The 13,531-nt window shown below is 61.7% G+C and overlaps 1 protein-coding gene across 7 annotated transcripts in view; it reads right to left on the reverse strand.

The window, feature by feature from the left end:
- The window catches only part of CCDC187 (coiled-coil domain containing 187), a 66,451-nt gene extending 54,518 nt beyond the window's left edge, over positions 1 to 11,933 (reverse strand). For 5 of the 7 annotated variants that reach the window (XR_007518612.1, XM_049895452.1, XM_049895451.1 and 2 more), the window contains exons 1-5: positions 11,843 to 11,933; positions 6,322 to 6,442; positions 3,789 to 4,303; positions 2,148 to 2,246; positions 632 to 727 (exon numbers count right to left, since the gene is read on the reverse strand). Coding sequence is in view for 6 of the 7 variants with exons in the window: in XM_049895452.1 (XP_049751409.1) it covers positions 632 to 727; positions 2,148 to 2,246; positions 3,789 to 4,303; positions 6,322 to 6,442; positions 11,843 to 11,897 (886 nt within the window). In the remaining variant the exon portion in view is untranslated. The remainder of the gene's footprint in view (positions 1 to 631; positions 728 to 2,147; positions 2,247 to 3,788; positions 4,304 to 6,321; positions 6,443 to 11,842) is intronic. The other 2 variants (XM_049895450.1, XM_049895449.1) reach the window with 2 other exon arrangements.
- Positions 11,934 to 13,531: the final 1,598 nt, after the last annotated feature.

Raw genomic sequence — 13,531 nt, forward strand, 5'->3', positions numbered from 1 at the left:
AGACACAAATGGTTCCAGTATGACCACTAACTGAAAGGTTGGTGGTTCAAACCCACCCACCGGCACCACGGGAGAAAGGTCTGGCAATCTGCTTTGGTAAAGATTACAGCCAAGGAAGCCCCACGGAGCTCAGTTCTGCTCCGTCACACGTGGAGCCGCCACGGGTGAGAATCAACTCTACGGCAACGTGTTTGGTGTTTTGGTTTTAACTAAAAAGCAAGCACATCCCCTGTGAACCAGATACACGCGTGCCTCCCTCTTGCCCATCAAGCGCACGCTACATGCTGTGCTATGACGTGAGCGAGCTGTGTGTGCACACCAGTGTGTGGCCGAGCTTCGTGTCATTGCAGGGGTCTCAGTCCAAGGTGCTGCGAGCAGAGCAGTGGCACACGGGGACTTGGGACTTGGCCTCACCGCCACGGCGGCGTCACTGCCTAGGCAGGACCCTCCTGCCACTCCGGACTCCGGAGACACAGATGCCGACGCGGCCCTCCTTCGGGCAGGGGAACCCCTTCACCCAAGCCCCGTTGAGCCAGATGCCATCAGCCTCCCATCCCCACCAGGACGAAACCCACTCACCTACCGAGAGCCAGAATCATCCCCTTGTGGACCCCAAATTAGTAACCCTCACCTTTGCCTTTGGGAGCTCTTCGAGGAGAGGGTGACTTGGGTGCCTTCTCTCTTTTACAAGAACACCCTTTGGTCCTTCTGGTTTTTTCTCTTGGAACTTGAGCAAGAGAGGAGGGAGGGGAGGGGGACAGTGAGTAGTGGCACGGAGACCTGCCGCGCTCACCAGCCCAGGGGCCTGTGTGAGGGCACCCCCTGGAATTGTGCAGGAAGGTGGTCTGTGCCCCTCAGCCCTGCACCACCTGCTCTACCCTGCCCCTCCCCATGTTCTGGGTGAGAACCACTGCAAGGGGTTGCCTCTAGCAGAGCTGGGCTGAGGCCCTGTGCACCCCACGCCTCCCTCACGGCAGGTGCTGCTCTGCGGACAAGTTTCGGGATGCCCGGTGGCCTCCCCTCCAAGCTGAGAGCCCCGAGGACAGGACCCACTCTCGCATCCCTGTAATCCCCACAGCCAGCTCTGGCCCAGCCCACGGGTGCTCAGATGTTTGTTGAGCAAATGAATGACTGAATGTGAGTGAATGAACAGAACAGGGATCATGAAGGGGTGCTGCTGTGGGTGAGGCCAAAGATGGCTCAGGGAGAGGACCCTTCCCAGCTACCAGTCAGGTTGCCTGGGACCCCCATGGAATCTACGGTTGGTCACCACCCATGGCGGGCGGGGCACACACCTGACCAGTGCCTGTGACTGCTACAGAGTGGGGTCCCAGCTGGGGCAGTAGTCCCAACCCCCACTGCACCTGGGCGGGTGATGATTCTCCTCTGGGGACCCGGCTCTCATACCCACCCCCATGGCCCCATGGAAATCCCACATGGCTCGTCTGGGCCACAGCCCCTGAGCCGTGGGCGCCCTGGGAAGCCAGATCCAGGGGGGGCTCCAGGCACCCCTGCACCCCAGCTTTTCCTCCCTGCTCCCTCCCTGGTCTCCAGGACCTGGCTGGGGCCACAGGGACAGTGCTTTCGTTTTCCCTCCACCGACCCAGTCCACGCCCCGTGGACAGAGGGAGCCTACCAGACTCACACCCACAGCCACACCCTGCTTAAACCCCAGATGTTCCCACAGCCCTGCAACCAAGCCCAGGTTCCTGAATGCCACCCGCCAGCCCACCAGCCCCAAATGCAGCCCCTGTGCTCTCTACCCTGCCCACTCCCCTTCGTTGATGAATGAGTAACCAAAAACCTAGAGGTTCCTCTGGCCCCTTCCTCACCCAAGGGGAAGTTGGCTGACCCATGGCATTTCCTGCATAAGGTAGCGCTGGAGCCAAGCCAGCCCTGCAGCCTGCCTGGATTCCCTGCGGGGAAGGCCAGCAGAGGGTTAGGATGTTAGCGCCAGAGAATAAGAGAACAGCAGGCTGGGTCTGAATCCTGGCTCAGCCCCTTCCTGGCTGGGGACCTCTATGACCCTCCGTATCGTCATCTACGAGTGCAATCATAACAGAACAATCACACAGGGTAAGAGAGAAGCTGCGTGGAGGGAGCAAAGTCCAGCACTGTAAGCCCACACTGCCCAAGCTTCCACTTACCAGAGGCCTGGTGCTGGGAGACCCTGGCGGGCTCACACCCCTGGCTGGGGGATTCCTTGTCTTCCACTTGGCTCTCAGCAGCACGCAGGACGCTGAAGCCTGGAGCAGAGCAAAAGAAGCACAGTGCGGAGAGGGAGATTGGTAAGAAGCTTTGAGGACAGCTCTCTGGCCGTTGCTTGGAAACCTTCCAACCCAGAGCCTTTGACCTACGGCCACCCCGAGAGTGCACCCCGGGGTCACCAGGGCACACGGCCACGTCACTGGGCAGCGGGCTCATGGCGGCATCTCATTTAGACCAGAAACAGCCCCGATGTCTCAGAGGGCTTCCCTGAACAAGCTTGAGTGCTCTGGGGCCCGGCCAGCAAGCAGGCCTTACCCAGCAGCACAGCTGGGTGTGCTGGTCAGTGCTAGAACCTCGAGGTGACAAAGAGAAGGATGTGTGGGGAACAGCCTGGAAGGGCACCCACCTAAGTGCTGCCAGGGTAGTTCTGGGGAGGGGTGGGCAGGGATACAGACGACTTTTGTTTAAGTCTTTTTGCTTATCTATTCTTTCTGAGCGTCCCACAATAAACATGTACTGCCTTTTTCATTAAAAGCCTCTTTTTTTTTTTTTTTTTTTTAAGTGAAAAAATCTCTCTTGCTTCTCCTCAGAAAACAGTTCCTGCCTGGCCATAAGGCAAGCCTCAGGACTGGCCTCCTCTCTCTGCTCCAGTGGACGCGGGGCTTGGGTGTTTCTTCAATTTCCACCCCTGCCTCCCCACCCCTGCCACCTCCTGGGCTAAGTGGGCTCTGTGGTGGGAGGGAAGCATGCGAACCTTCTAAATCCCAGGCAGGCTTTTCAGGGTGTTACTGACCTGAGTCCCCACAAACCTGATTGTTACGGATTGAATTGTGTCCCCTCGATATGTATGTTGAAGTTCTAAACCCAGTACCTCTGAACGTGGGCCTGTTTGGAAATAGGGTCTCTGCAGGTGTGATGAGTTAGGCTAACGTGGGTCAGACTGGGGTGGGCTGGGCCCTAATGCCATAGGAATGGTGTCCTTATAAAGAGAGGAGACACAGAGACAGAGGAAGAACGGATGCCGTGCGGAGACCTACAAGCCACACCCGGGGCCCCCAGAAGCTGGGAGAGACAGGACAGAAGGGATCCTCCCCCAGAAAACTGGAGAGAGTGTGGCCCTGCCCACACACCTCGATCTGGACTTCTGAACTCCAGACTGTGAAGCTCAACTCCTGTTATTTTAAGCTGCCACTTTGTGGGACCTTGTTACAGCTGCTGCAGGACACTCCCTGTGACCATGCCACCCACCTGCTTAAGCACCCCCCCAGCTCCCCAAGGCTGTCAGCAACCTGCCTGGCATGGCCTTGGGCCCAGGGGGCGTGGGCCCTTGCACCTCTCCTGCCACAGCCTCCACGTGGCCGGTCTACCCCCGCTGCCTCCACTCTTGCCTGTGCAGCCTTCCCCTCCCTGCCCCGTCTTACTCCTCCTTGAGATTCTCCAAGTGCACTCCCTGCTGCCAACCCGAACCCCCACTAAACTGCTGGCCCTGGGCCCTCCTTGGGCCTCAGCAGCCTGGGGCTCACACCTCCCAGGGGCCACTAGCCCACCTCTCACAACTCACTGGCAGGGCTGCCACTGACCTGGGCGTGCCTGGGCAGCAGGGATGTGTGCCACCTTGCGGACCTTCTTCCGGGGCGCTGGCCTGGAGGCCCTGCAGAGGCGCGAGGCGCTGGAGGGTGCTGTGGTGCCCAGGGAGCCGCAGCTGGCCTGCCATGCCGCCTGGGCCCGGATCTTGTCACGAAGTCGCTCTAGACGGGGGTCACTCCGTTGGAGCTGCCGAGGGGGACCCAGCACCTGGGGGGGCCGCTCCTTCCAGAGCCCAGGGGGAGGTGTGCACAACTCGTGGCCCCCGGAAGAGCCGGAGAGGCGGCCGGAAGACACAGAGCTGCTGCCCTTTCCTCCACTCCCAGGCTCCTTGCCTCCAGACCACACTGGGCAGCTGCAAGCTTGCCCCAGGATGCATGATGCCTCACTGGGGTCTGGCCAGGCCTCTCGGGAAGCTCTCCCTAGGGTACCCGGCTGCGGGGAGGGCCCAGACCACCTCAGGGCAGCCAAGAGGTCATCACTGTCTACAGGTGGATGGTGCTCATCTTCCCTTGAGAGAAAGGAGCGAATACCACGGTCAGGTGTGAAGCCAGTGCACAGGGCGGAGTGTTTCCCGCCAAGCACCCTCGTCCCCAAGCCTCTCCTGTTCCCACTTCTTCTGCTTCATGGTCAGTCTAGGAAAGGACATCCCCAAGTGAGGAGGCTCTGAGTGGACAGCTGCCCCTTCTCTGCTGGGCTTGAAGCCTAACAGGGGACATGAGCTTGGCTGAGGGCCACAGCCGCAGCAGCCCACCGCATGGAGACTGAGGCTCAGGCGGTCAGGCCGCCTGCCCAGGGGAACACTTCAGAGTAGGCCTGGGGCCCGGAGCCCCGGTCCTCACATTGTCCCTCAGCCGCTGCCTCCGGAGCCCACCAAGAGGAGAGCACTTGCCTGACTCCACACGCACATGCCTGGGGCTTGGCGCTGGCCCTGCTGCTGGCCGGTCGCCCTGGGGCCCCACCTCTGGGGCAGGGCTGGGGCATTTCCAGCAGGCAGGTGGGCGGCATCCCCAAGACTAGGAGGGCCACGGTCACCACCCCTGCCCCAAGGGCACTCTGGTGCTGTCACATGGCAGCCTCAGGGTCTGCAGCCCAGTGCCCATCCCTGCTTGGGGCCGGCTGGCCACTGCCCTGCTCTATCTAGGTGCTGGCCTTCGCGGGAGCTGGGGCCCGGGATGCAAGCTCTCAGGACAGTCATGGAGATGGGCCTGGGCTGGCCACAGCCTCAGGGACTTCCTAGCGGGCTGCCTCTCCATGGGAGAGAATTCCAGGGGGGCTCCGTGACAGCATAATAACCCCGTGTCACTCAGCGACTGGGCATCAGGCCTCTCACTCCTGGTGAGGCTCCAAGCAGCCCTCTGCCCCAGTCCGCCCAGGGCACGGGGCCCATGCAGGGGCAAGTGAGCCAATGGGCCTGGGCCTGGGGCTCAGGGTTGTTCTGGGTCCAGTGCGGAAGCATGGGGAATGGGCAGGGGGAGGCAGCCGGCTGGGCTCAGCGTTGGGTCAGGGCTCCACCCGGGCCTGAGTGGAGGTGCAGGAGAGGAGCCAGCCTGAGCCAGGTGAGGGGCTGAGAGTGCACCCTGACATCTGCCCACTGCTTCCTCGGCTGAATCAGGGACAAGAGCACTGGCCTTGAGGCCGCGCCCAGCTCACGCTCAGGCACCTTTTGCCCACAGAAATAGCAGCTAGGGAGAGGGACACTGCCAGGAGCCCCCCAGGCATACTAGGAGCCTTTGGTGAGTCATTGCTGAGGGTGGGGACTGGTTCTGCCTGCCCCTCAGCTGCTGCTGCTATCATTACGAATACTTATTACTTTAGGAATTGCCCGAAAGGCACAAGTTCCCTAGTGTCTCCAGGGACCAGGTCTGCAGCAAAAAAAAAAAAAAAAAACAGTTCCAACTCCTGGCGACCCCATGTACGCGGAGTAAAACTCTGCTCCACGGGGTTTTCAATGGCTGGCTTCTCAGAAGATCAGCAGGCCTTTCTTCTGAGGCACCTTGGGGTGAGTTCAAACTGCCAACCTTTCAGTTAGCAGCCAAGCTTGTTAACCTTTTGTACCACCCAGGGACTCCTCATTTCTAGGCAGGCATGGGCAATGGGGGTTACCCACAAGGCATATACAGAGAACCTTCCCGAGGACACCAGGGGGCAGCCCTGCAGAGGGCCACCAGGCCAGCCCCAACCAGGCATAGGGCATGAGTGGAGTTCCTGGGCCCTAGAGCACCCTGGTCATTGGCACACATGGCCACATGTGTCCAAGGGCAGAGTCTGAGCCAGCAGCAGCCATGGGAGTCTTCCCGCCGTCCGGCAGCCACGGGCAAGAAAGCAGCAGGAGCCCCAGAAGCTTTGTTTCGGAGGACCACTCTGGAGGGTGCCTCCCCTTCCACCAGCTAGGCTCTGCAGCCCCCCTTATATTTGGAGACTCTCAGGCCTGTCAGGGGAAGGGGTGGACCTCAGATGGGACACAGTGGGGCCAAATCCAGCTCCTGCCCTAGGGTCCCTGGACCACTGCTTGTGGCCCAGACGTACCTCCGCAGTGAGGTTCCCCTGCCGGGGCTGCTGCCACCATTTGGCTCTGCCTTGTCTGCCTGGCCAGAAGTCCCACTCTGCCCGGGCTCGCACCGTCCACCAGGGACATCCCTCGGCGGGGCTGAAATTGATCGGACCTGTCAGTGAGGTTCTTTATGATCTGGGAGGGGACCAGCAGCCCCAGAAAGTGGACGCCGGGGTCAAGGCTGGGGGGGGCAGGCAGAGATTAGACACTGGGGGCCAGGGCTGTAGTGGTGGAGGGAACAGACTCCAGGGGTCAGGGCTGCAGAGGCGGCAGAGAGCAGACACTGGGGGCGTCAGGGCTGTGGGGGCAGGGATGCTTTACCCAATAAGCAAGGTATGCACGGGCTCACTTACTCATCTGCAATTCACCTGTCCTTTATGTGGTGAAGTCCATGTGAAACTGCACTACAGACGGGTAGGCAAGCACAGGTAAGCCCGTGTGTACCTCACGATGTAAACCTGCGCGTTCCTCGCTTACTGGTTAATCCCACCCCTGGTTGGGGGGCAGAAAGCAGATGCCAGGGGTCAGGCATGGAGGGGCAGAGTGAACTCTAGGGGTCAGGGTTGCTGGGGGGCTCAAAGAGAGGGGTCCATGGGTCAGGGCTGCAGCGAGAGCCCTTGGAGGTTTGAAGGAACCGTCTGGGCCTTTCTGGGACCCTGTAAAAGGCGCTGCAGGGATCAAACACGTTGAGAGAGCTAGTTAGAATGCCATGTGGACTGCACATGGCTTTGGCTACACCCTGGCTACACCTTGGGAGCGTGACTGGAAGCTGGGAGTGACCTTGGCACCCCCACATCACCCTTTGACCTGGACAACTTCTAGGGCACTCCACAGACAGCTCTACTTCTAGCTTCCTTCCGCGCCAAAGACACCGTCTTATGTGGGACAGCCCCTCTGAGGCTTACACTGGAGTGAAAGCCTGTCCCTGTGCCCTGCAGGGACCCTCTGACCTACCCTACTCAACGCCCTGCAGGGGACCCCCTAAACCACCCACCACTACCACCCCGCCCTCAGGGACCCTCTGACCTACCCTACTCCACATGCTGCAGGGGACCCCCTAACCCATCTGTCCCCATGCTGTGCAAAGGACCCCCTAAACTGTCTGAACCTGTACCCTGCAGGGGACCCCTGAACCCAACCACCACCACCCCTCCCCTGCAGGTGACCCCCTGACCCACCAGACCCTGTGCCCTGCAGGGGGTGCCCGACCTGTCCCTGTACTGTCCAACCCTGCGGAAGCCGGCACCTTTCCCAAGGGGCTCCCCCTGCCAGGCCTCCAGGCCTGCCATCAGTGTGATCTGGGGGTTTCTCCTTGGCACCCCCAGGCTGCTCCCATCAAAGAAGAGGGAAAGAAGGGGTCATTGCCAGCAGAGGAGATGGGAGCCGGCAACCAGGTGTTTGTCCTCACGGGTGAGGGCGTGATGCCCCTTTTTTCCTCATTCACAGGGAAACAGCCCAGCCCAGAGCCGTCCCCACCAGCAAGCGGGAGGTTCCAGCTCCCCGAAGAAGCTGCTTCCTAAACACCACAGATCAGTAAGTTTCAGCGCGTTACTGTCAATAAAAGCAAAATTACGGAAACAAAGACGCAGCAAATGGGAAAATACAACCAGACAGCAGCTTCACGTCCCGTGGTGAGTCAGCGCCGTGGCCTGCCTTCCGCCCTCCTCCCCTCCCGGCCGGCCTTTTGGCCTCAGCCTGCCCAAGGCCTCCAGCCTGGGCCTGGGCACAGCCCTGAGGTCAGGGGACACAGCTCCAAGGTCAGGGGATGCAACTCCAAGGCAGGGAGACACACACTGGCTCCTGAGGGCCTGTGGGAACCTGCCTCTCCCTGTCTAAAACCCTCTGCTGCCTGGGGGCCAGGGTCCCTGAGTGGGGTCTGCAGCTGGGGGCTGGGAGCAGCCCAGCCATCTTTTGCCCAGGGTTGCCTGCCGCAGCCACCAGCAGGGCCAGGAGAAAGCCACCGGGCTGTGGGACATGGCCTGGGGTCCCTGCAGGCCTGCTGCCGCACTTGTCAGGACCTCAAGCTCTGCCTCCACCCTGATGCCCCAGCCTGTTGGACGAGCACCCAGCTGCAGTTCGCTGGCTTCAGCTCCCACTCCTAGAGCTGGGCCCTGTTCCCCAGGTCAGCTGGGAGGCCCCTCTCTGAAGAGGATGGCACCCTAACTAATGCCGCCTGTGCAGGAGGGTCCCCGGCACCCTCCACCTTGGTTGTACCTGCCTGGTCCCCTCCTGCCTCCCCCACGAGGCCAGGGATCAGGCAAGAGGTGGCCCCACCTAGCCAGGGATGGGCTCAGCTCTAGCAACTCCTCTCGAGCCATCCTCCAGACCGTCACAAGAGACCAGCCCAGCTGCCACCTGGCTTCACAGGGGACTTGAGGTTCACCTCAAAACTTTTGTCCTGGGGTCTGGAAGGGACAGAAGGCAGCTGGCCAGCCTTGTCGAGTCCCTGTACCAACCCCCAGGCCAGAGAAGAGTAGCAGCTGCCTGGGGTCCTCAGCATGAAGTAAGGCTACCTAACGGCGACCCCACATACAACGTATAAAACCTGCCTGGTTCTACGCCACCCCCGATCAGACCACTGTGACCCATGGAATTTTCATGGGCTGATTTTTGGATGTAGATTGCCAGGCCTTTCTTCCTAGTCTGTCTTAGCCTGGGAGCTTCGCTGAAACCTGCTCAGCATCAGAGCAACACACAAGCCTCCACTGTGTATGAGGTGCACTGGCCAGGACGTGGACCTGGGTCTCCTGTGTGGAAGGTGAGGCTGCTACCCCTGAACATCCCCTGGTCTCAGCAGAACATTAGCCCCCCTTTGTGGGTGCCTGTGAGGGCCAGAAGACACAGGGGTATAAACTGCTCACTCACCCCGGGGCTGGGCACGGAGAATGAAAAGAAAGCAGGCCCAGGGCCTGGCCAGACACAGGGCCCTCTGCCCAGCCAACCCCAGCAACCGCATGGCCCCCACAGGCCTCGCCCCGTGTCTCTCTGCCCAGCTCTGAGACATGAATACTCACCAGGTGGCAGCTCCCGTCCCTGTCCCACAACTAAAGGCTGCCCCTCGCCCACACCCGGGAAGCCCACCACACCCCGAGCCCTGGCAACTGTGAAAAGCACTGTGCCCTTCCAGCCAGCGGCTTCCACCTCACTTCTCCCACAGTCTGGGTGGCTGCTGGGAGCTGGCAGGGGCTCTGCTCTAATTAGCTGCACTGTTTACTTCTCACCATCTCGTCCCCAGGAAAGCGCATGAAACAGTCTGGAGGGGCGGAGCTGGGCAGGCTAGGGGGCCTGAGCAGACTGGGGGAGCTGAGCAGGCTGGGGGGGCTGAGTGGGCTGGGGGCGCTGAGCAGACTGCGGGAGCTGAGCAGACTGGGGGGGCTGAGCAGGCTGGGGGAGCTGAGCGGGCTGGGGGCGCTGAGCAGACTGCGGGGGCTGAGCAGACTGGGGGGGCTGAGCAGGCTGGGGGAGCTGAGCGGGCTGGGGGAGCTGAGCGGGCTGGGGGTTCCTGAGCAGGCTGGGGGTTCCTGAGCAGGGTGCAGGGAAGCTGAGCAGGCTGCAGGACGCCTGAACGGGCCAGGAGAGGGGGGTCAGTGGGCTGTGAAGGAGAGAAAAGCTACCACGCCCTCGGCCTCGAGGCCCAGGCTTTGAGATCACAAGGAACTTAGCGGCTGTAAAAAGCTGGCTCAGGCCTGGGCGTAGGCATGGCACCAACCACCACCCAGACCCAGTCCTGAGGCCCAGCAGTGCTACCGCGGCAACAGACACAAACTGGCCCGGCTCCCTGACAAGCCTTCTCCTGCCAACACCCACCCTGCAGCCAGGAACTGGAAGCCAGGGCTCAAGCCTCCAAATAGAAGCTCCCAGAGGCTGTCCCGGGCTGGGGCCACACCTGGGGAGAGGACGGCAGAGGATGGGGACACATGGGCCCACGTGCCCAAAGGACATGCCCCCCCCCCCCCCACACAATATAGACACACACACCCCGCCAGGGTCTGCTGAGCCAGCTGGACCGCAACGGCCTCGGCACAAGCTCTGAAGGGGGCGTGGTGGCCCACAGCCCCTGCTGGCTCCCAGGGAGCTCCCCAGGGAGGCCAGCTGATGCCATGGGGCTGGTCAGGACCCAAGAGGACGCAGAGCCACACAGAGCCAGCAGATGCAAGGGCAGGAACCAGGTGACACAAAAGCCAGTGATTCGGGACGACCATTTGGAGGAGAGTGCTGTTAGGGAGGCCGGATGGTACAGCTAAATAGGGTGATGGGAGGCAGAGATAAATAAAGGACACGTGGCTCTGGCCCTCTGCAACTCCGCACCGCACTTAGGAAATGAAGTCACACCCCCTGGCACCCAGCACCAACATTTTGCCCCAGCTCTTTTTTACTGGAAAACACCAGGCATCATCAAATAGCCCCTGGCCCACAGCCCACCCAGAGGTGCCTGGGAGCCCAGGCAAGCACTGTCCACCCTCACCAAGGGGAGACCCACGGCCATGCCAAAGAAGGGTGAAATCAGGCCCACAGGGGACCCTCCCACAGCCCATGAGGAACCTGCTCCCTGCCACCTGTCCCCTGCCTCACTCCTGCCACCAGGCTGCCCAGGCTCCTCAAAGGCCAAAGCCAGCAAAAGCCTTGGCCACTTTGCCGAATTTCAATGCGCCTGATGTGGCTAGCAACACAGCAACGTTGCCTAAGCCAGCCGCCACCCACAGAGTCCTGCCAGGCCCAGCCCTGTGCCCAACGTGTTCCCCAGGCAACCTTGGGTCCTCACCACAGCCCTGAGGACAGTGCTGTTCCCCTGGCCATGGTCACACACCACAGGCAGGCTGACCATCCTTAGACGTGGGGCCTGCGGCCAAGTCATTGGACCCCTCCCTGGACACAGGTCCCTGGCCCAGGACGACCACACCATTCTGAAGGCTCAGAACAGCCACCCAGGGGTCACGACTTTGGGGCAGTTTCGTCTCCTTCCCCCAGCCACGTGACCTCTGACTCAGCCTTCTGACACCGGAGGGCTCAAGGAGCACAGGCCACTTGCCCAAAAAGAGCTACCCAGAGGGTGTCCACCCAGAAGGGTGCCCTCCTGGCCAGAGCACTCTCCCCCACCACTGCCCTGATAACAGGAAACTCCTAGCTCTGCAGACTTGCCAGGTCGGAGCCAAAGGCAGAAAACTATGCATCCCTCCCAACCTGGCCCCCGCCCCCCCCCCCCCCCCCCCCCCGCGGACTGGATTTATCCCCACTCGACAGATGGGAAAGCTGAGAGACAGTAAATGACCATCCAGTTCACAAAGTTGTGCCCTGGCCACACAGTAGTCCAAAGGCCAGTGGGGCAGAGTAGCTGGCTTTGGCCAAGTTCTCAGAGGGCCGAGGAGGGGGTGCCTAGAGGAAGGTCACAGGAGGAGACGCCCAGCCGCTTCCGCCTGTGGCCAGTGGTCCCATGGCGCAGGCAGGAGAGCGCAGGTACTCATCGCGCTCAGGGACTCACTGCACCCAGGTACTCACCAGCCGGCGGGTCCAAGGGCTTGCTCTCGGCGCTCGGGCTCCTGGGGGCTGCCATGGCGAAAGCGGAGCGGGGCCATGAGCCAGGTGTGCAGAGGCTTGGCTGAGGACTAGCTCGGGCGACGGCCGCGTTGCCACAGAAACCCGACCCGGCGTCTGGGCGGCTCCTTCTCCAGGCCGGCTCCCCTGGGACCGGTGCCCGCCCGGCCTCCCCCTGAGCGCCCCGCCCGAGCCTGGGCAGGTGGGCGCACCTGGGCCCCACACCCCCACTGCGCCCAGAGGGGCGGGGCGGAGGTGCCGTGTGGTCCCTCCCAGCTTTCTGCCCCCTCCTTTCTCCCTTCTTCCCCGCGACCCCAAACGCAGCGCCCCCGGGAGGCGGGCTGAGGGCCGTGGACCAGCCGGCTAACGGTGCCACATTCAGCCCCGCGCCTTGAAAAGCGGGCGGAGAGCGAGGGCGAGGGCGAGGGGAGGGGAAGACAGCACCTGGGCTGTGCCAGGTGCGCCTTCTGGGGCTCCCCAAACAGCGCGGACGCACAAAGCGCTCGTTTAATGCGGGGCGACTCCGTTTACGTAAAACTCAGAGCCGGCAAAGGCACTGGGCGTCCTTCGGTCTGGGGGGTGGGCGCCCTGGGGGGCCTGGAGGGCCGCGGGCCTCGTCCGTCGCTTCTCGGAGCGCCTGCCCGGGCTGCACACTTAGCGTCTGATCGCTTTCCCGCGTCAGGGCATACTTCCCAAAAAAGTTTTCCATCAGGGGGTTAATCCACGAGGAGGGGGCAGGGCGTGCTGTTCCTGCTCCCCGCCCCCGCGCGGGCGCCTGCGGGGCCTAGGAGCCCCCTTGGGGACAGGTAACCTGTCTGAGCCTTGAAGTCCCGGGTCCCCTGTGGGGGCGGGTGATGCCAGCAGGTGGCGCCATCTCCCCATTCACGGAGTGGGGCGCCGGCCCGACGCAGGCCCGGGACAGGGAGAGGCCACATCCTACGGAGCTTTGCCTCTACTGCCACCGACCGCCCCACCCTCCGGAAGGAGTTCGCGCCTCCCTCAAAAAAACACTCTTTAAAAAACCCAGGCTTTTGCTAGCAGACCTCTCTTGGTCTTCAAGAGATCGGGGTTGGGGTAGAGACTTGGAGTGGGGGCATGGCCCAAACCCGTCCCAGGAGGCAGGGGCTGCAAGGGCTGCCTGGAAGGAGCTAGAGCCCCAGCAGAGCCTCCCCCCGCTCTGGGGGAAGGGGGTCCACCCAGGCGGCCTTGGCTTGGCGCTGGCTTGGTTTCCGTTTGGGGTGATGAAGAAGTGTGGGAAATGGATAGTGATGGTTGCGCGGTATGGTGACGTCATTGAGCTGTCCGCTTAAAGATGATTAAATGGCAAACTTTTTGTCATATATACTTTGCCACAATGAAAGTTTTTAAAAAGAAAGAAAAGAAATGCACCAATGCAAATGTGTCGCAGACCCTGAAAACAACTCCCTGCCCCAGACCCGGATCTCCGTGAGTGTGGGACCCTGTCATCTCCCCCTGGTGCTCACAGGCAGCCACCTGACCCGCAGCAGCAGGGAGGTGCCTCAGGGAGGGACTGGCCAGGCTGACATGGTCGGAAACTCGCTTCCAAACCAGCAGAAAGAGTTACACCCCACCATGTGCATCTGTGGCCGGTGCAGGGCCCCTTAGGTGGGTTTTCTCTCTGAAATCACAGAG

The sequence above is a fragment of the Elephas maximus genome, chromosome 9 (assembly GCF_024166365.1).
Source record: "Elephas maximus indicus isolate mEleMax1 chromosome 9, mEleMax1 primary haplotype, whole genome shotgun sequence".
Lineage (NCBI taxonomy): Eukaryota > Metazoa > Chordata > Mammalia > Proboscidea > Elephantidae > Elephas > Elephas maximus.